This window comes from Aphis gossypii, chromosome 1 (assembly GCF_020184175.1).
Source record: "Aphis gossypii isolate Hap1 chromosome 1, ASM2018417v2, whole genome shotgun sequence".
Lineage (NCBI taxonomy): Eukaryota > Metazoa > Arthropoda > Insecta > Hemiptera > Aphididae > Aphis > Aphis gossypii.
The window spans coordinates 1,935,430-1,958,140 of NC_065530.1; the positions used below are offsets into that span (position 1 = coordinate 1,935,430).

At 24.7% G+C, this 22,711-nt stretch overlaps 1 protein-coding gene across 2 annotated transcripts in view; it reads left to right on the plus strand.

Moving 5' to 3' along the window:
* Positions 1-22,711, plus strand: part of LOC114120858 (uncharacterized) — a 32,869-nt gene that overhangs the window by 4,850 nt on the left and 5,308 nt on the right. The window contains exons 2-7 of one of the 2 annotated variants that reach the window (XM_027982923.2): positions 8,814-8,890; positions 13,904-14,042; positions 14,149-14,291; positions 14,935-15,055; positions 18,200-18,331; positions 19,241-19,314. In XM_027982923.2, coding sequence (XP_027838724.2) covers positions 8,839-8,890; positions 13,904-14,042; positions 14,149-14,291; positions 14,935-15,055; positions 18,200-18,331; positions 19,241-19,314 — 661 coding nt within the window. In that variant the 5' untranslated portion in view covers positions 8,814-8,838. Of the gene's footprint in view, positions 1-8,813; positions 8,891-13,903; positions 14,043-14,148; positions 14,292-14,934; positions 15,056-18,199; positions 18,332-19,240; positions 19,348-22,711 lie in introns of both variants that reach the window. The other variant, XM_027982922.2, reaches the window with a different exon arrangement.

Here is a 22,711-nt window from a genome sequence, read left to right on the forward strand (position 1 = left end):
TTAAAATGTATAAAACGCATATTTTTATGGCAGTGTCATAGGTATAGGAATAGAGAATTATATACAACAGTAGCTTATTCGTGGCGAATGAATTCAAACTTAACGCGAATTATTAAACTTTGAAAATTGCATTTTTTTTCTATAGGTTTTTATTAAACATATCCGTAGTCCTTCAAATATGGTCACATTAACCCTTATAGTAATAATAATAATGACGACGGAACAACCGGACAACAATGAAACAATACGGATTTGCCGGTAGTCCGGTTAAACGCGTGTGCAATAACATAACATAATATAGCAACGACCGTGCATAAAGCTGCTGTGGATAGCCGTGATAATGTGGACGGGTAATAACTATGTGCGTATGATGGGATGGTGGGAGGGCGGATTACGCGTGATCAAGGTCTTTTTTCGATTTACCGCAATGACAATAAGCACAATGTTCCAATTATAATAATAATAATACCATAATGTACTTAAGTGTATTATAGATCCCGATAAGTTTTGGGATAATTTTGGCTTTAAAAAATACAATTTATGAGTATAATATCGGTAGTACACACAGTGGCCAGCCATGCTCGCCCCCTTTTTTCTTCAATAATGCATTATATAAATGCAGTAGTTCTCAAATTGATTTTTACAATTTTTAACTTAAAGGCTATCATATTTCCCAAATTATTTAGATATTTGCATTACTAATGTCTATCCTGTGTAGATACAAATACTTATGTTTTCAAAACTACAATTAACCTTTTATTTAGTAAGTACAATTTTTTTTTTTTACAAAAAGTTGTTTACCTAAATTAGGTAATTAAATTTTAAACAAATAGTTATTGAATTATTTTTCATCTTTATTTAATAAACATAAAGAGTTTGAATAATAAGAAGTTTATTTCGAACCTTTTAGTAGCTTAATTTTAATTTTTCAATATTTATAATTTTGAAGTATAATTTATTAAAACTAAATTCAATAGTACACCGCATATTTTGAATTTTTTTAAACCATTGTTATTAACTTCTATCTAGAATATAAACAGTTAAATAACTAAAAAACTGCTAGTTTGAATTTGTATTAGGTATATCGACATTTAAAAAAAAAAAAAAATGATACACTATAATACTTATATAATTTATAATTATTTATTATTATTATTATTTTTATTTTTATATATACATAAAAGGAGGATTCCTGTTGGAAAACAGAAGTTTGTATTGATACAGGACACTTATAAAGCAATTCAAACTATTAAAAAAGTTATAAAATATGATCTTTAAGTTTATTTAATATTCCAATAACTTGAAGTTGAATAAATTTATTATTAAATAAAATAATGGGGATAAGTATGCTTGGTAAATATAACCCTGTACAAAGAAATTTATAGTAACCTACCTATAATATAATACCGGACACACGCCATGGTGATGCACAATAATAACAATACCTACGTATTTATTTGTCAAAAGTCCTGTCGTCGTCGTCGTTAGGTCATTGACGCTATCATGTTTTATACAGACATATATTACAGACTGTAATTTACAGTTAAACATCCAATTAACTTAAATTTACATCTAATTTGGTCCAAAAAAAAAAATTGGTAAAATACAATTAAGAAATCTCAATTCATACAATTTTTTTATCATTTTCATGAAACCTTTTATACAGAACGATTTATTATGATATTTGATAATTTTCTAGATAAATATCGAAAATCAATTTTTAATACATGTAAAAAATTGACGACACAGCAAAAGGACATAATATGTCGTTTCTTAGTCTAAAATTTGTAAGTCATGAAAAAGTCGAAGATATTTTTTTAGAATAAATAAGATACGATAGAACAAGGTGGTACAAAATAGTAGTTATTAAAAATAAATATGTGATACAACATACAAAATTAAGTTAATTTATTAAAATATTAAGAACTAGGCAAATCACGTTATTCTGGAATTGACTTACCTATACATAACTTATTACAACTTATCAATCTATTTTTATTTTATATAATATAGACAGCTATATTTTTTATCAAATTTTCATATTATTTTGATTTATGAACTTAACTGAACGTTTTTACTATGCATTTTATTTATATCTTTAATAATTTGTATAATTTGTAACTATTTTAACAATATATTATATTTTTGTTAAACAAATATGTTATCAAATTCAAAAAAAAAAAAATTAATATAATAAATTATTATAATTAATGAAATACAAAATAATTTTATTGGAATTACATTTTTCGTATGTATTATTACTGTTACTGTAAAATATCTCTATCAAGTACCAATGTTTAATAATAATATAATACTGTATCACTATCCACTGATATATACAATATTTTTTAAGCAAATAATAGTCATTTTATCTTGTGTTTACTTATTTCATATTGTTAGAAATACATTTCGTAGATAAATAGACATAGGAAAATCTGGAAATTAACTGTATGATTTCCTATGTATAACTTATCTATAACGATTATGTTTAGAATTAATCAGATTTTACGTACGATAGTTTTCCTGCAGGATATTATTTTTTGAACAAAACATATTATAGGTACCATTTAAAAATAAATGACTTAAAACATGTGATTACTTGGATCACTTTTTAAAAATGTAAAACCATTTTTACATTTATTAATTTTTTTTTACCTACACATTTTCCTCAGCAGTTTTAAATCAAGTATATTTATATTACATATAATATATATATACCATAATATTATGTATATTGTATATATATAAATGATCGAGTAAATTTCTACTATATCAAACATTAATATAGTAAAAAACTAAATCGAAATCTTCATGAAATATTAACATAATGCTAAAATATTATTATAATAATAATAATACTTACTCGATATCGTAAACTTTTTTTTCTTGACATTCAAATTAATTACAATTCACTGTATGAGGTTTATTAGACAACAATGTAAGTTTGACATTTTTTATGTTTTAAAATTAATATGTTTAATAGTAGATTTGTATGTATTTTATGTTGGAAATGTAAGATTATCAAATATTAAATCAAACAATTTTTCCTATTCACTTTTTTAGTATCTTTAGACGAATTTATCGATCCTAGCCCTCTGCTAATAAAATGCCATGCGGTGTATATTCGACCTCTGTCTGATCGCCATTTTACTTTATATTATAATAAGAATTATGACTCAGCAGCGACGGGTCTATACGTATGCCGTGTATTGTGTAATACAGTATAGACATATATTAGTTTCAAATTTTCAGTTTACGTGCTACACCTATAGCTATTTTTCGCGGGCTGCTAATGCGTCGTCACCCTAATAAAAACAATAATAATGATCATAATAACAACGACGGTTTATCGAATTTTTTCGTAAATCATTGCGTGCGCATAGCATTTTTTTTTTCATCTCTATCGTGTTGTTTTCGAAACGGACATAACATAATGTAAATAAGGTGTCTGCGCATAAGCGCGGTGAACCGTACATCCGTTTGGTGCAGGATAACACGGTATAACAACGTTTTCAATTCGGTCACAACAATAAATATATATAATATACATATATATTATAATTATGTATATGCAATATGTATACAGGGTGTATTATAACGTATGACTTATTTAAATGTAATTTCAGTGTAAAATTGTCAACTCCTCTACATACATCCAATAGGTATGCATCTAGGTGATATGATATATAATATTGTAATCGCATAAAATATATTATATTTGTAACAATGATAGCTGTACCAAATGTATAGGTACACTTCGTTTGCCGTACGCAAATAACTCCCACTTTGCTATCCGAGGGGCCCCTCGATGATATTATATGGGTAGATATTGTAATAATATTATATAAATAATATAAATAGGTTCAATGTGTAATCTACTTTAAATGAATTCGTAGTCTGACATGTGATTCACCGGAAATTGTGATCTTTAGACATCGATATTTTTTTATATTGTTTTTAAATTGTATTCAATCCTGATATTAGTTTTCTCCTCTTTTCTATTATTTGCCTGTTTTTTCATAAGAATTACACCTTTGGACCATAATTATTTATCACATATGATGAGCACTAATAAAAAAAATCTTTTATCAGTCTTTATTTCTACCTATTCGTAAAACTGTTTTTTGTATTGATATCATACCCCGTAATGCCAGAAAAATCCTACTATTTCCATTAGAAATAAATTACTATGACATTTAATATTGAGGTCTGTGTAAGCTTGGGTCTTTGTAATGAATACATAAAGAACTCTGAAATAGGGATTTAGTTGAAGTCTTTTTTTTTTTTTGATTTTCTTCCATGCGATAAAGTAACTGATACTTTAACAAATTTAATAATAATCGCAACTGAAGATCAAACCATTTAAAAATTTTTTGATTAAATTTTAGAAATATACGTTAATTTCAGCATATTTCCTTCTAAAATTTAGGCTGAAATTTGGAGTACTGAAATTATACGAACTACAAATACAGCTGAAATATATCGTCGAAATTTAAAAGATCAATTTCATGTGGCTCATTTTTCCATTTATATAGCAATATGCCAATATTGATATATTATTAAAATAACAAAGCGAAATATATTTATTTATGAATATAAAATTGAAGATATTTCATAAAGACATAATTTTGTATATACAATGGAAGAAATACCAAGATAGTGAAATATGTCGATTAGAATATGTGAAAAAAATTGTATTAAAAATGAACCATTTTATTAAAATTTTGTTTATTTTCATGTATAGGTACAATACTTTTATGGATTATTGAGAATTTTAAATATTTTAAAATAAACATATATAAAATATTAACATTCCTTTTTTTACATCTTTATGTCCTATAATTTTGAAGCAAATATCATTATAACGATTGTAATATTATTGTACTAGGTACTATTCAATGTACACACGTACATATTACCTACATATTACATATTACCTATCTACAAGGCCGCCCGCAGAAATTTTTCTCGGGGGGGGGCCAGCGAAAAAACAATACACTTATCATAAATTCTGTTTTTTATTTTTTTTATATTTAAATAAATTATCCTAAAGAGCGGGGGGGGCCGTGGCCCCCCCTGGCCCCCCCCTGCGGGCGGCCTTGCCTATCTATTGTTAAGTTTTAAAAAATTGTTTATTAGTTTATTTTACACCCCGAATAAGTAATATCGAATAATATTTTATTATAACATTTATAAGTTATAACTAAAGGGCTCAAACATTGTTGAATTTGTATATTTTTTTTTTCATTTTATCAAGTTTATTGCTAGTTGTGTTATAAATCAATTTTGCGGTATTGCATGTTATTATCAAATAACAGTTTTTAATGTATGTTAGACGTTAATTTAATATTACAACTCATTTGTGTAGTTTTTGATGACTTACCACATATTTGGTGATTAATGGAACTTTTAATGATAACAATATATGCATGTTTATTTATATCTATTAATCAAAAATATATATATACATTTCCTTGTATATCGAATACTTAATATAAATATTATTTCCTCGTAAGATGCTTGAAAATGGAAATAATATTATTTTATGTTTGATATATTTACTTTTCATCGAATTAAAAACTTTTGTTTTTATCATTGCTACGATACTACTGTCTATAAGAGTTTATATTCTATACTAATACATCGTGATAATTAAAAAAAAAATATATATATTTATAAATATAATAATATTATCATTACACCTAAGGGACTAATTTCCGAGGTTACAATTAACTATAATAATTATAATACGAGGGGCATCGTACCCGTTCGCCAATTTGCTAAAAGTCCTTCAGGGAATAGCTAAATTGCTCGATCCGAAGGCCGCCATGAATACACGCGCTGCTTGCACTGACCACTTTCCTCCAAAACTAAAAAAATTCTTTAAACATATTTTTCGTTTTCCACGCCAAAACTCGATATTATATATTATTGTTTTCAATTTATTTTCAAAACTAAGTACAGACATGTCCAGCGTCATCGACATTATTTTAATCGTCACAATTATAAATCACTTTTGGTTTATATTTTATTCTATAAGATGAACATGTTATTATAATACCTTAGTGACTAATGACTAGGTAATAATAAGTAGGTATACATTGTTATTAAATTTGTTAAAAATACACGATAGGTATTAAGTAAATTATAATATTATGGATGCGCTTAAAAACAGTTTATATTATATTTTGTAGGTATAATTGAATATAAAGTTAACACACGTTATAATTGTGTATAAAAAAAACAAATGGATAAATAATATTATAACGTTATAGTCGAACTTCTTTAAAAAGATTATATAACACGGAACACGACCGAATGTGATAATTAATAATAATATGATTATTTTCAAAAAAACGTTTATTATTGAGCGATATTTTGTATTATATTTGTATATAGGTAGACTAAATGTAGTACTTGTTATATATTATGTAATATTATACTAAATGACTAGATGACTAAAAATAACTGATTTTTTTTTTATTGTATAAAATATAGAGCTTCAAAAAATAATAGTTCTGGTCATTTAAAAATTGTTTTCAGACGATATTACTTCCGTGTTTAAATATAATCATCGAGTATAATTTATTTAATATTATATTGTACTTACTTAACGATAAGTCACGTTATATGCTTGATGTCATAAAATTACACCATCCATCGAGCCGTATCTAAAATACACATGTACTATTTTACTATTTTCTCCGTATGATTGTCGTTTAAAATAATTATAGAAAAAAAAAATTAAATAATAATAATTATTATTATTTGAACATTAAATAATAGTTACGTTAAATGTTAACGTAAAAGTTGAAAAAAAAAAGTTTCTTAATAGATTATATATTTCGAGTTATTTACATAGTGTTAACATTATTTCATGGTAGTTTATAAGAACGGCTAAAAATAAAAAATATAAAAAATATCAAATAAAATATTATCATACTGTATAATTTATAGTTTTAATTACTATAGGCATTAATTTGCAGTTTAATCATTGAAATAAATATACAAAATCCTCGCAGTAAAATAGATATATTTAAATAAAAATGCATAAAAACGACAAAATAAATGATTAGTGATTACTAATACCCTTATATTCAATATTACTATACATCGATAACCATATACATTTAAAACGCGATTATAATTTATTATGATTAAATCATATCTATATGACTATATGTTATATTATCGCGTACTTGAGGATTGCTGCGCTTTTATAGTACTGACTTTAAGTACTATGAAAGTCGTTAAACTCCTTACTTTGTAAACTCCTTAAATATATTGTGAATAATATATGTGAATGTGATGGAATGAATTAGACATTTAACAAGTTTTTAAAAATAAATTTGTATATTTAAATTGATATTTTATTTGGAGAATTCGCAGTACTCGTGTTTTAGAATTTATTACATTGAACTATTATTACAAACTATAATAATATTATTTATTATTTGATAATCGGTAAAATAATGTTTTAATATATTTTATATATTTTAAAAACTTATCACAGGTATTTATGCCTTAATACCTATTGGCTAATGGTTATTTTTTTTAGGGAAGGCGTATAGTATAGTTTGTACTCTATTTATGACTAGCAAACATTAAAAATGTTACTCCTCAAGAGACTTTTTAGTTTATTTAAAATTACACATAAAATTAAACCAACAAAATATTATGCTATACAAAATTAAAATATTGGGTTATGTTAAAATATGTTAGACAAAATTTGCTGCAAAAAGAAGTGTTGTTCTATAAATACGTACAAACTATAAAGCTATAAATTCTCGTATAATTTAAAGTAACAGTCCTAGTATTATATTTGTAGGATAATCGCATGCACACGATTCAACTTTTTATACAGAACAAACAGGAAAACATTTAACAATACTACCTATAAGCAGTAGGTTCCTAGTATAGTACTATACATTATTTGTGAAAATGAAAAATGACTATATACAAACTACACCTCACTATTCTAAGTTCTAACCTAATAACCTCAAAATTCGCCAAAGGTGAGAAAATTAATGAAAATAATTAACTCAGATTAAATGAGTACAAAATCCTTAAGTTAGAACTTAATAGTAAACAAATAATATATTTAACTCGTTTAAAATAATAATGAAATAAAATATTAACTTAACTTAAGTTTAAAGAAGTTAATGTACTTTTTAATTATCATACAGATTATATAAATATATTTTTTTTCTATCTGTGTATTATATTTTTATTTTAACAAGAAACATATTATTATACTATTATATTAGTGGGTATTAGATAAGTTTTATTAAATATCATACAAATATACAGTAATTATTATTATTAATGCATAAACAATTAAAACATTTTTTAAATTTTATCTTGATAAATTATTCTAAATAAACTGAAAATAGTTAAGTTATTTCAACACTAAATTTAAGTAGTTAGCTTCTAAAGTTAATTAGAAAATTAGTTATGTTAGAAATTATAAAAAAAAATTAACAAGTTAATATCTATCCTTAGAATTTGCACTAGTTTACTGTATATATTTTATCGATGCACTATTGCTTGCAAATTTGATTATAACATTCCAATCAATTTATAGTACTCATGACTGTGTGATAATTATGATATACACGATTAAATACGAATTTCGACGAATGATATTAAAATCACCCGTATCCTGTATTGTATTATATTTTCATACACATAAATCCTAAAATTCCAAGGACGTCGTTCTGATTGTTTTTTATTTTTAAATTTTATTTCGCCAACATTTTAAGTATACATAATTTATTTTACCTAATTTACTATTTGCATTTGTTATTTTTCAGGTCACTTTTCGTCAAACCTGCCATTATGAAGCGATCCTACACCATAATCTTGATGGCCTCGCTGTCCTTAATAACAAGTATGTGGCCTTTGTGAAAATGTCTGTAAAACTATGTATACGTAACTGCAAACACGTTTTTATGCTTATATATTTTTCTACTAATAAAACTTATAAAACATACTGTTGAGTCAAAAGGTCCATTAAATAGGTCAAATTGACCATTGCGTGCAGCATAAATGAAAATCGTGGGTTTCGCTGTTACAGGGTAGCACCCTTTTCTACCCTACATTGTTATCCAGCACACCACGTAAACACATTATTCTTTTTTTATTTTATAAAAACCAATTGCTTTCTTGGTGGCATTAACACCGATGACGCGTTGTTTAACAAAAAAAAAAGTAATTTTGTCTAAATTTTACTTACCTACAGAAGTTAATGTGTATTTCTACTAAAGTAACATTAATATATTAATATCGAAAACAATAAGTGCATTATGTATATTTTAATCGTATAATACTGAATTGAATGAAAAACAAATGTACATTAAACAAATATTATCTGAAGTCTGTAAACGCGTAAAAAATAAGTTTGTTTATTTATAAAAATGATTAAAAGCATTTAGACCATAAAGTGAAGTACAAACAAAATATACGAGTACCAACGTAAAAATATTTTCTAGTAAAATATAACTAATATATATATTTTTTTTGTATAATATACCTTTCTTTTAACAAATTCCAAAGCAATATTATTTATCGATTTCACATAAGCTAATGAGTCACTATGAGTTTTTGACCTTTAAACCCGTTCTAACCATCGTATAACCTAATCTAATAAAACTTTTATTTGATTAATTGTTTTTTTTTTATGTAAATTGTTTATGACAACTGAAACTACAAAGCTTATAACACAATTATATGTGAATGTTAAGATTTAAATTTAAATTTAAATTTAAAACAATATTAACAGAAATTAATTTATTACGATAGTGTAACGAAACTTTTATTTAAGAATACAATATTAGAAAATTAGCTGTAAATTTTTATTTTTTTTATTGGATTTTTATTTTTATTTCTCAGGCATAAATAACTTTGCTATTATTTTTTTTCTAACCTTTCAATAATTCAATGACTTGCTAAAAAGTAAAAAGTTTTATGTTGTACGATCGTGTATTTATATATAACTTGAAATTTGTTTTCTTGAGTTCGGTATTATTATTATTTACATATTATATAGGTAGATAGGTAAGTACTAGGTATTTAAAAACGTTGAACAATATTTTATTAATTTATTATGTGCTTACTAAAAATAATAATTATAAAAACTTGTTCAAGTATTATCAAAATTAAGTAAAATATATTTAGTTTTTTAGAACAAAAGCTTCAGAATATACATTTCTAATAGTTTTACCGTAGACATGTATTGTGAATAAAATCATACTTATTGTAGCAATAATAATAACAACAATATTTCAGAAGCTTAATAAACATTTAGAATTTTAAACAAAATAATTTTTGACCCAACATTTAAGTAAACTTGTTTAAGATTAAGTGATTTTTAATATTACAATAAAATTTAGAAAAAATAAATAAAAATGAGAAACATTAATAATAACAAGTCAGTAAACTATGTTCGTGAATTTTCCATAATTAAGATTAAAACTAAATATCTAAATAAATTATACAATTTTTTTTTTTTTTTTTTGTTTAGAATTAATTTTAAATTTTAAAGTATATCTTGAATTTAGTTAAAGTTGGAAGAGAATCAATATTAATATTTATAATACGAAAAGAAGTAGTACAAGTATTTTTGAAGTTAGCATCATAACAAATAATTTTTTATTTACAGGAGGATTTATATTACTTTTTTCCTTTAATACAATTCTTAAATTGTATATTAGTTTAATAAATGCGATGTTTATGTTCTTATAAGTAATTCTAGATTTGTTAAATAAATAATCAACATAATAAATTATGTTTCAATAAAGTATAATGTAAAATAGTATAAGTATTATAATAATTTATAATTTATATGCATAAAACAAATTAAATTAATTGGTATTTATAACCTAACCTAAGTGTAATTTATGATGTTCGTTGTTTTAATTATTTCAATGTTATTATTTTAATGTGATAAAATTTATTGAATTTATTGTAATCAATACAACTTTATGAATTGATGCTGCATTAAAAAAACATAAAGATTTTAAATAATTTATATGAATTATACAACTTTATCAGCCATTTAATTATATTCAAACACAAATTTTCTAATCGAATTATTACACTTCTAAATGATTCTTAAATACCACTTTTCATTCAAATACGTTGTATGATAATCAATCATTTAACACTCAATAGTTATTATTTATATTTATAAATACGTTATTTTAAAGTGGATGGTCAATTTTTAATAAATATGCAGCAAAAGAAAAGAATTAGTTTTGATTGCGTTCTAATCTAAACTTCACATTTTTTTGACTTAACATCTAAACAAATTCTTCTTGTTGTAGTTAATATGTAGGTCGTATAGGTAGGTACTATTATTTTGCAAACAATATTTTTTAACAATTCGTTTGTTAATGCATATTAATTTCATATAATTTTTATAGTTTATAGTTATTATGTTTAGTTAAAAGCGCTTAATATTTTTGATAAAATAAAGTTTGTATGTTTCCACAGTTACGCATGAAACTGTGAGACAGTATGTAAAAAATCTTTTTAATTAAAAATATAGCTATTAAATATACTGCAAATTCAAAATTTTAATTAACTTATTATTATGTAAAAGAATTAAAAGTTAACATGTTTAGCAAATCACTCCGTATAATAATAATATAATATTATGAAATTTAAAAATAATATCTATTTAGAAAAATATCAATAATAGTTTCTATCTATAGGATGGCGTAAAAAATATTAATTGCTACAGACGGCGACACAGTATGAATTGTACATTTTTCCTTTTTTTACCACTTTATACATATTATTTTATACAACTAAACAACAACGTAAACTAAACGTTGTTGACATATTTTTTTTCACTAAGACCGTACAATTGTGTAGAATATAATGTAATATTACATTTTGTATAATTATAAAACTATTGAACTACCTTAATAGTATTTTTAATTATTAATGTAATGTCGTCGTTATTGCCGTGTGCATTCTATATTTTTATGTTGTCAAATATTTTTAAAACAATGACGTGTTTTTGGCGATTTACAAATACCACGAGAGCTAAAAGATTAAATATCTCATCGTGTTATTAATATCATGCGTGTGCCAGCCTATTAATCGTAACTAAAAACAAAGTTTTTATTCAAATGAAAAAGACCATATTTTCAAAAAGAATTACGTATATTGTACTTCGTCATTTTAAGTTTTAATTGGTTTTTTTTATGTAAAATCTCGAAATAATTATAACATGACTTTATTTTGAAAATAATACAATTTAATAACAAACAAAAAATGGAACCTCCACAATAAACAATAGTTCATCAAATTTTTTTAATTAAACTTTTATTTATTTATTTAAATAATATTTCTATTATTACAATTAGTATACCTACGTAGTACGTATTCAATATTTTAATCAAATCGTTTGGTTTTAATAAATTATAATACACACATATACATTGTGACATCTAATATATTTTACTATATTTTAATATAGTATGTATATAACATAAATAAATATCTCAAACAATTATAATATACAAGTTTCACATCTATTAAAATAACATAATACAATATATTTTACAGACGTAAAGTATTCTTTAACTACGTGTTCTTCGGCAGTTGCGTGTTCAAAATATGAGAGCTCTCGTATTTTAACAATAATTGAATAATAAATCAAAATAATGTATAACTGTCATCTATATAAATATTACATTCACGCGTTTATTGAAGTTATGAATTGAAAGTTTCACACTTCCCGAACAATTGTCCCAAAAGAATGAACTGAACAGGTTATTTTAATAAGGGTTGATAAACCCTAAATATTAAGGAGTGCCTACTCTAAAAAACACGTGTCAGTATCATATTTTAACGTATATGTATTGGTATGATATTATGTAAGAGCTTAGAATTCGGTACAGCCGGCACGTACTTGCACCAATTGTACATATGTGTGTTCGCATTGAATATAAAACAATAGAACTCATATTATAGTACCTACTCTATTTTTGTCTACTTGTCACGGTCACGTTAAAAAACTACAATTTAATCAACTTTTTAAAAATATTTTTTTTATAATACAAATACGTAATCAAAATATTAATTATCACATAAAAAATAATTTTATCGTAAATTAAATTAGGTTTTCGGTTTTTTTTTATTTAAAAAAGTACCTATTCCGATTACTTGCTATTTTAACCCCTCTCTTAGAGTACCAGCTGAGTAAAATTTCCAATCAATAGAAGTTAGGGTGTATGAAACTTTTAGAGTACCGCTTCACCCAATATTATGTTTACCGCAGACAAAACGAATTCAAAAAAAAAAAAAAAATCCAAACGTTGCATATAAAATCAATAAAGCACTAATATAAAATATAAGTATACAACTTAAATACTACGCATGACGCACGTATTGATCGTATCAAGTAATAACTAATAAATATACTTATCATAGTTAATAATTATAATATATTTTTCAAGGTTATAAATTCCCAAGTTATGTTAGCAAATTTATTTATAATTTATAATTGATAATTGTAATCCTATAATTGCGTAAGATAATATGCTTTACATCCAGTACTTTAAATCAAAATAAATATTTTTAATTTCACTTATCAATATTAGTTTTTTCTGTCTTATTTTTAAAATAATGTTATATAACTATTACTATATAATTTGATGATTGTATATCATTGCACAATACGCATTTAATAGTTTTCTGATTTTTAATTATATTTTAGTCATATTTTTTTTTTCATTTACGATTCTTTTTCACTACTATATTTTTACGTTTTAGCCGTACATTTTTTCTTTAATTTTGGTGAGCCAACGAAACGTGTTAACCGTCAGTCGTAATTACTATCTCACCTGACGATAATATTATTATAATAACACCTTTTGTTTATCGTTTACAGCCGAAGCGGCTCATATGATATACGCTCAAAACTGCGGTAAAGAAGAATACAACCGGTGTATCGCTCTAGCCGATCCGCTGGTAAAAGATCCTCATTTTATCTATCCTGGAAATCTAAAAGACATAGATAACATATGCCGGTAAATTATTATTTGATCTATCGCAAAATACATTTAGTTTTGTACACGACATATAATAACATTATAATCAATTGTTAATGTATTTCATCCTCATCGTATTTTATAGCACTTGGACGCTGTTCGTCGATTGTACAAAGCGGTACACTGAACACTGTTTCGAGGAGAGCAAACGAAAAGTATTTAACAAAGCCGTTGAAAACTCTATCGAACTGGTCCATCAAATGTGCACGTCGCCTCAATACCAGACAGGTTGTTGATCCTTAATACATAATAATATAATGTATCGTCATGCTATATCAACAAATGTATATAATACTACTTATAAATCATAGTTTATAATAACTAATAATAAAAAAGTCCACGATGTCAATATTTATAAAAAAATATATAATATATATTATTATATAACTGTATGTTTTATATTTAGTATTAATTTTCATTTAATTTTAATTTTTTTTTTTTTTTTTGACCAATGAAAGGTACATATTTATTTAATATGAAATTATTATAGCAACCTCTGTTTTCCGGGGGCTTCGCTAAAACGTCACCTACCCATTGTATCTAGAAATATAATATTTGTAATTTAAAATTTTTAAGATAAACATATGGATAACAAAATATACTAAGCTTTTTTAATGATAGAGAGTTTTAAATATTGTTTGATTAATGAAGATTAATTTATAAGGAACATACAACTTAAAACTTTTTTTATAGATATGTACCTATTGTAATCAATTATAAATTAGACTACTGGGCAGAGCAAGAATAGATTCAGTGGCGTCCAGTACTTATTATTCTTGTAGACAAATTTACAATTATGTTATGTATCATATTATACTTAGGTACTGTCAAATATTTGTATTTTTATATGATATCATATATTCGTTTTCAGAATATTTGAAGCATGCGTCATGTTTACGAACTACGCTGTTTGACGATTCGCGTTGTGGGAAACACTATCGATCTTTGGCCGGATTCATTTCGAATGAGACCAGTGGACCTAGCATTTGTTGGTAAGATGTGACGTTCAAAAACTATTTCAAATTTCAACTAATATCATAGTTGTTAAGTAATCGTTTTAATAATCGTAATAATTTAATAATATTTTCATAAACGGCTTGAACTATTCAATATTTCAGTTTGTTTTTTGTAGTAAACGTTTATATAAAAAACTGGGTAATGCAAAATTGGTCTTAACATAAATAATATTAGATATGCAATTTTATTTTATTAATTATTTATTATGACCAAATGGCAAATTGCAAAATTAAATTTTTTTTTGATTAATATTTCTGACAACGCCACTGCAGTTTGTTAAAACAATATAAGTACATATACTATTATTGCATTTATATGAAACTACACTGTAAATACGTATATGAAGAAAAGTAGCAATTATAGGTTCAACCTAAAAAAAAATTTTCAAAAATAATATTTTATATAGGTAGACATTATCCCGTGTCTACATTAACATGCACGTATTTAATTAAAATCAATGTTAAATATTTTAGTTATGACGAAGTCACTACAGCGATAAATTAACAATATTTTGTTTATTAACATTAAACAATAAAAATGTTTAATTTGTTTACTTATGAACAACCCCCTCCTCCCGATTTTTATTTGTATACGTGACTAGTGTATTGTGTATACAATTTTATGATACTTTCCGTGTTAGCAGGTTGGACAAACACCCACGTAGATGGCAATTTTATATTTCATCATTTGATACAATCATTCGTGTTAACTATGCCAAAAATATTAAGTTTGACTTACTACTATAGTACTACCTATACAATAACGACACTTAAATGAATTTATTTGTTTCATAGCCATCTATGTTAATTGTTAGGGTTCCGTACTGTAACGGGACCTTATTACTTTTGCTTCGTTGTGTCTGTCCGTCTGTCACCAGGCTGTTCCGTGAATTAACCTTGAAAGTTAGACCGATGACGTTTTCACAGATGATGTATTTCTGTTGCCGCTATAACAACAAATACTTTAAAAAGTAATAGACCCAACCCCGGTAGGTGCTCAAACAGACATTTTGATATTTATGATGGAAATTTTAGTTACTTGAAATTTTAGTTTGGATGCTATTAGTTAAATAATAATAATTATTATTGCGTAAGAAATATTTGAATTTGTATAACTTATAGTACGGGACCTTTCGTACGCGAGTTCGACTCGCACTTGACTGGTTTTTTTAGAAATTCTGTTTTCTGATAATGTTGTGAGGTGTAACAACATTAGAAAGTTTGTAACATACCTTTAAAAATGTTTATAACTGTCCCTTTTGTCCAATAATCTTCCATACACTTTAAGAAATTTCAAATTTATCATGTAATGTGTAGACAACAGGCATAATGAACACACATTATATAGCATGTAAGTAAGCAAGTTTCAAGTTCGATAATATACTTGGCATATCATTACATTTCTTATCAGAGTTCCCAGTGGCTATGTTTTGCATATTACTATACCCGATGTAATAATGTGTTAAGGTAATATTGTAATTTTTAATTATAATATCAGTTATCAATTTTATTCTGAGGATTTCAATTAAAACAAATACATAAGTTTATTACACCCCAAGACTTTCTAAATCTTGTTTTCAATTTCATTGACATAAAAATATAAAATTTCTGCTATTTATTCGATATTCTTGTTCTCGTTTTAATATATCTCTTATAAAATCGATTACCTACACTATAAAACAATAACTTGTAACTTTCACCTAGTATTTCCATATGCAGGAAATATGAAAATCTTCTAAAATATACTACATTCAATAAATTATATTCAGATGTATACAAAACACAATATGATCTGCCAAATTTTTGTTTCAATTCTGTAGTCTAAAAGAAACTACATTTTTAAAATTTTTAAAATAACTATAATATTGTAAAATATTATGTTTTTTTTCCAAAGAAACTGATCTAAAAAAAACTATATAGGCGTAAAAGTACGTACTAGGTATAATAATTTTAAATACTAACTAGTTATCTCCAATTTTATTAGACATTAGGACTATTAGGTAATAATAATATGATAATATTGATAATCATCACCACGCTTGTATGTACATGTATCACTATTGCCTATAGTTTGCCCCTGAAAACTATACAAACAAAAAATATATTTATTTATTACACATCAACACATCTTTGCTTTTGTGTACTCGTATTTATTATTATTTCCATTCATAAATACAGTTTCAATAAAACATATATAAAATTATTATTTTCAACATAAAACGTATTTATGGGTACCAGCTTTTATTATACTTATCGTTATTTCTAAATAAAAATAATTATCGTCAACTTTTTTTAAAGTTCATCTAAATTGATTAATTGTTCTAAAACTTCAATTTCTGTGTAAGGTACTTGGTAGCTATTACGCATAAATGAAACACTAAATGTAATAGAATATCACAATTTCTTGATGTCACATATTATTATAGGATGTATTTAAACGCAAAATAATGTAACAACAACATTCAGATTAAACCTAATATTACTAATATTGATGAATTTATTTGTGAAGTTTTCAATATTCTTCCATAGTTGCTAACAATTGATACCATAAACGATATCTACAGTCTACATGAATATTGATATTTTTACTGTAATAATGGATGGTGTTTTAAACAGTATTTTATTTATCGATATTTGTAATAATAACCAAACAATTTTCATTTTCATTTTCCTTTCACTTTTTTTTTATCATTATTTTATTATTATTATTCTTGCATCATCATTATCTCGTTTTTTTCTTTGGATGTCATATTATAATAATAATCATATTTTTTTATTATACCTACATACTGCAATTGGTACGTCAACATATTATGGTCGATGCATCTAATGTATAAATTACCTACACGCGTTACCAGATGCGCATCGTATCAACTACTAACACCAGTTTAGTAGACAATTTAATTATACTAATTTAAAAATAAAGTGCAGAATATGTCATTCAAAATATTATTATAATATTATACAGTTGTCTGGTCATCATAATTCGAGCCTTAAAGACGAAATCGTACGATCAATTCGCGTCTTTTCACTTTTTTTCCTTAGTGAGCTCGTATAATCATGTAATAATAATAATAATAATAATAATAAAATATATTGAAACTATACGTTTTATTTCAGCACTCACCACAGATTTCGGGAATGTGTGCTCGACCAAACACGAAGGACTTGCAACCAAGACGACGATTCCTTTACACAACAATTGTTAGATAAAGCGTTTGGATTTTTTCGCAACCAATGCATAGATTACGTGTAAGTACCTATATACAGAATCTTATGATAATTGTTATTTTTCGGTACAACGACAACAATAACAATAATAATATTAGATAATTTGCACGACATGCCTTCCTTATAAGACAGATATAATGATCAGATAGTAATCGGATAGTTTTGATAAATTTTTAATAACGAATATACTGGTTTTTTTTAATAAAGTTTTCTACTGAGCTTAAGTATTGTGTTTTCAATTACTTAGATTTTTATTTTTGTATACAATTTAAGGATTGTACTATGGCAGTATTATCTTATTTTTGATGTGTTACTGATTTTTTTTTACGTTAAATTATTGTTATTATTGTTAAGTAAATAATAAAAATAGTACTTAAAATTATGTATAAAAAAAATATAAAGTTGATTTAATTATAGATCTAGTATTTGTTATACTTGGGTTAATTTTGTAAATTTTAAAATATTAATACATTAATAATATTGATTACCTACTAAAGTTTTTAAATCATAGTATTTCCAATATATTTTAAACTCATAAACATGAACATATTATCCTTAGTAACAAAGTTAAAAAAAATGAAAACTACTCGTTTAAATTTCAAATTATATATACCTAAATAAAAATAATCAATAAGTCATCCAACAAAAAAAAGAATGATTTTCATATAAAAAATTAAAAATTTGCTTTACCTTAGAACACTCTTTAAATGGTAAAAAAAAAAAATAATTTAAAGTATGGTCCATATATTCTATGCTTCAACGTTTAAGGATTAGTATTTGACTTAGTTCAGTAATAAGCCATTAAGCTGAAATAAAAGTGAGTATTCTTGGTGAACTAATACAAAATCTATGTATACGATGGTGGCTGTAGCTAAATTGATTAATATTATAATAATATTATTATAACACCATTTTATACGTTGTTCGCAGGCCCAATCAAGACGAATGTCCTGGTTATGAATATTATAACGTGATGACCACCAATCGATGGCAAGACGATAAGGGTAAGGGATCACCTAGTCCCAGCCAGTGGCCTTGTAAGATATAATCGACTTTACTATTATAATTATAATAAATAATATAGTGCGTGTTTTTACGACAATCGTCATGATACGAATCCAATTACCTATTATGTTTTAAACAACTAATTGATGTCGTTTATGGGATGAAAAATTTTTTTTTTCATAATAAAATTATCAAAATAGGTACATTCGAACAATGATTACGATGCATTACAAAATTAAAATACGTATAATATATGTATACAACACTTTATATTATTACGAATTGAGTAGAATTTCGGACGGTTAGGTTATTCTTTTTGAATCAGGACAAAACTATAAACATTTATACTAAAATTATATTATATTCCATACCTATTGTAATATTAATTGTTATGGGTTTGCTTTAAACATTTACCAAGTACTTAGCATAGTGTAAACATAAAACTTAAAATTATTATTATAGTACATACTACATTATTACTAGAAACCTATAGGCCACACCTATACATAAAAAAATTAAAATTAACTTAACTGTATACATTATGATAATTAACTATAAAAAGCTTAAATCAAAACAATACATAATTTAACTGAATAAGTCAATAAGTTAAAAACAAAAATAACTTACTAGTTAAGTTGAAAAGTTAAAAAAAAACTTTTTTACTGAACTTTAATTTTTTAACAAGTTAATGTCCACCATTGATTTTATTGAGTACATGAGTTAGAACTATTAGGACTATTTGCGTTACCCATGAGATACCACGTGAAGGTTGGCTAGAATGTCTTCCAAAAATGTTGTTTTTTGTAACGATAAGTTAACGGTCGGACACTCGGATGTAAAAATTATTATTTATTAGATTAATTTAAAAAAATAAAAATATTGTATACTATTTAGTAATAAATATTACCGTGGACCTAACTCGTGTTTTTTGTAATGGATCAAATATCTTGGGACCCAACTCGCGTTTTCCCGTGTGATGGAATTATGAAATCTCTATAATAGAAAAAAATTATAAAAACAGTTTCGTTTAACAATTATAACCAATCAAAACCAATCTATACATAAGCAAATAATAGTTATTAAACTGTATTCGGTTTTTTATTATAATTATAAACATTCAATTCGCAAAAACAGTTACTTTATGAGTGAATTGAGCGGGGATCAGAGTCCCTTTATATTAATACATATCGCATGTATATATTAAATACATCTAAATTATTGTTTTTGTAAATAAATTACATTTTTAAATAGTTCTATTTTTAGTTATTAGTTATACATGACTAATCCGTGATACATATTGGTTGTATCTAAGGGAAAAATTTTGAGAAAATCTGGTCTATACAATATGTAATTTATGAAAATATACTTAATACTGCTACAATCAAAACTAAACACGTTCAAGCGTTGTTTGGTATTAAAATATATAAATACATGTATACAACCATGAAATATTGAATTTTTTTTTTTTGAAAACTCGATTTTTAAGCTCGAAAATACACGTCATATTAGTACTAAATATTGTAAATGGCAATAATATTGGTAATGTCTAATGAGAAATACCAAATTCTTTATGTATTCTTATCGGAGTTTGATTTTCGGCACATAGACTTGTCTATACAAACAGAAGATTAATTATTATAAAGTAAAAAAAATATTCCCTATTCATTGCTTGACAGTTTACTGATAAGCTCTATGTTGTAGAAACATATTTAAAAAATAAGGTTCAATGTGTCGAAAAAATGAAGATTAACATAATATTATACTATTATAAACGTATAATTATTATTTTTGTGAATGTGAATTAATGAAAAATGAAATATTATTGTAACTCCTATAAATCCATAACGCAATATTATATATATTATTATAATATTATAATTTACAATAGCTATCTTACAATCGTTGCAAATTGTGTCACAGCAGGTTGCAGCTGTAACAATATAACACTTGATTCCGTCGAAACACATTATTATATATAATTATTATAATAGAACGTAATACTTAAATTGAATGATCGAATTTGATACTGCGTAAATATGTTTACAATTTTGATGACCTTTGAGATCGAGATCGGCAGTCAATACGGTTTGACAGCTTAGAGAAAATCCTGTTTTTGTTTGTCAATTATTTGATTTGGTCTGTGCCAAATAATATTACACCTAATGAAACAAACAACTTACACGCGTCTAATTTATATTATAATATAACATAATATAATATTCACTGTTAACATATTATTATTATTATAAGTATAATATTATTGTGGTATTATTACGTGATCGAAAAAGATTAAAACTCTACAGCCGCTTAAATGAATGTCTTCATATATTATCGAAATTTTCACGGCATGTTTTATAACATATAATACACACCTTCTGTAATCCAGTCGTATACCATTACGCAACAGCCGTATTTAAATATTATACAGAGTGGTTCATCAAGCATACTCGCACAATTGCACCAATTCTCAATTCTTATATATAATTTGAAATTTTTATTTTAGACATTTTTAGATAAACTTTAAGTTCACATTTTTTAATTCTTGAGATTTTTTGTTTTACTTATTAAAAAGTGTCTTGTGGTGATATAAACTTATATTTTTCAAACGTAAGCCCCAATTTTTAATGTAAATTAATAACGGATATTTTTTTTTAATTTTTGATATATGAACCTAATTTTAAAATTTGAACGAGTCATATTTTTTAGTAATTAAATATTATAAAATCTTTATACTATAATAAGTAATAACTATAAGATACTAAATATAAAGTGCTTAAAAATTATTTTTTATAAATACAAAGTAAATATAATGCTGGGTTTACTATTTATTATTTATAGACCATTTTAATAAGTTATAAATATTGATAAATTAATATTAATTACAAAAATTTTAATCAACAAAGACATTATACCTTACAAGCTCATCATTATGGACCTATTATCTTTATTATTCTGAAATGTCAGTATTTTCAGAAAAATTATTTAACGAATAATTTACATGCATTAAACACTCCTAAGTAGTACAAAAAATCTCAAACCTAAACAATATAATGGTGTTTAAGTAAATTATTTAAAAATGTTAAAAATAAGATTTTGATTAATTTAATTACTGATTTATTGTCGAAAAAAAAAGTCGGAAGTAAACATATCTGGTGAATTACTCTGTATATTATTATAACACCAATAATTTTGTCCCTATTCTAAAACCACAGATATGAGTAACGTTCGAAATCCCACCTGAATTGCAATAGTATTAACTACTCGTCTATCCATACATAGTTATTAAAATTTTGTAACACTTATCATTATTGTTGTTCGAGTGTATTTTGATAAAAGGGTATATAGAAAAAAATGTCTCATGTTATTATAAATTTGTCGTTACGACGACCATTATTT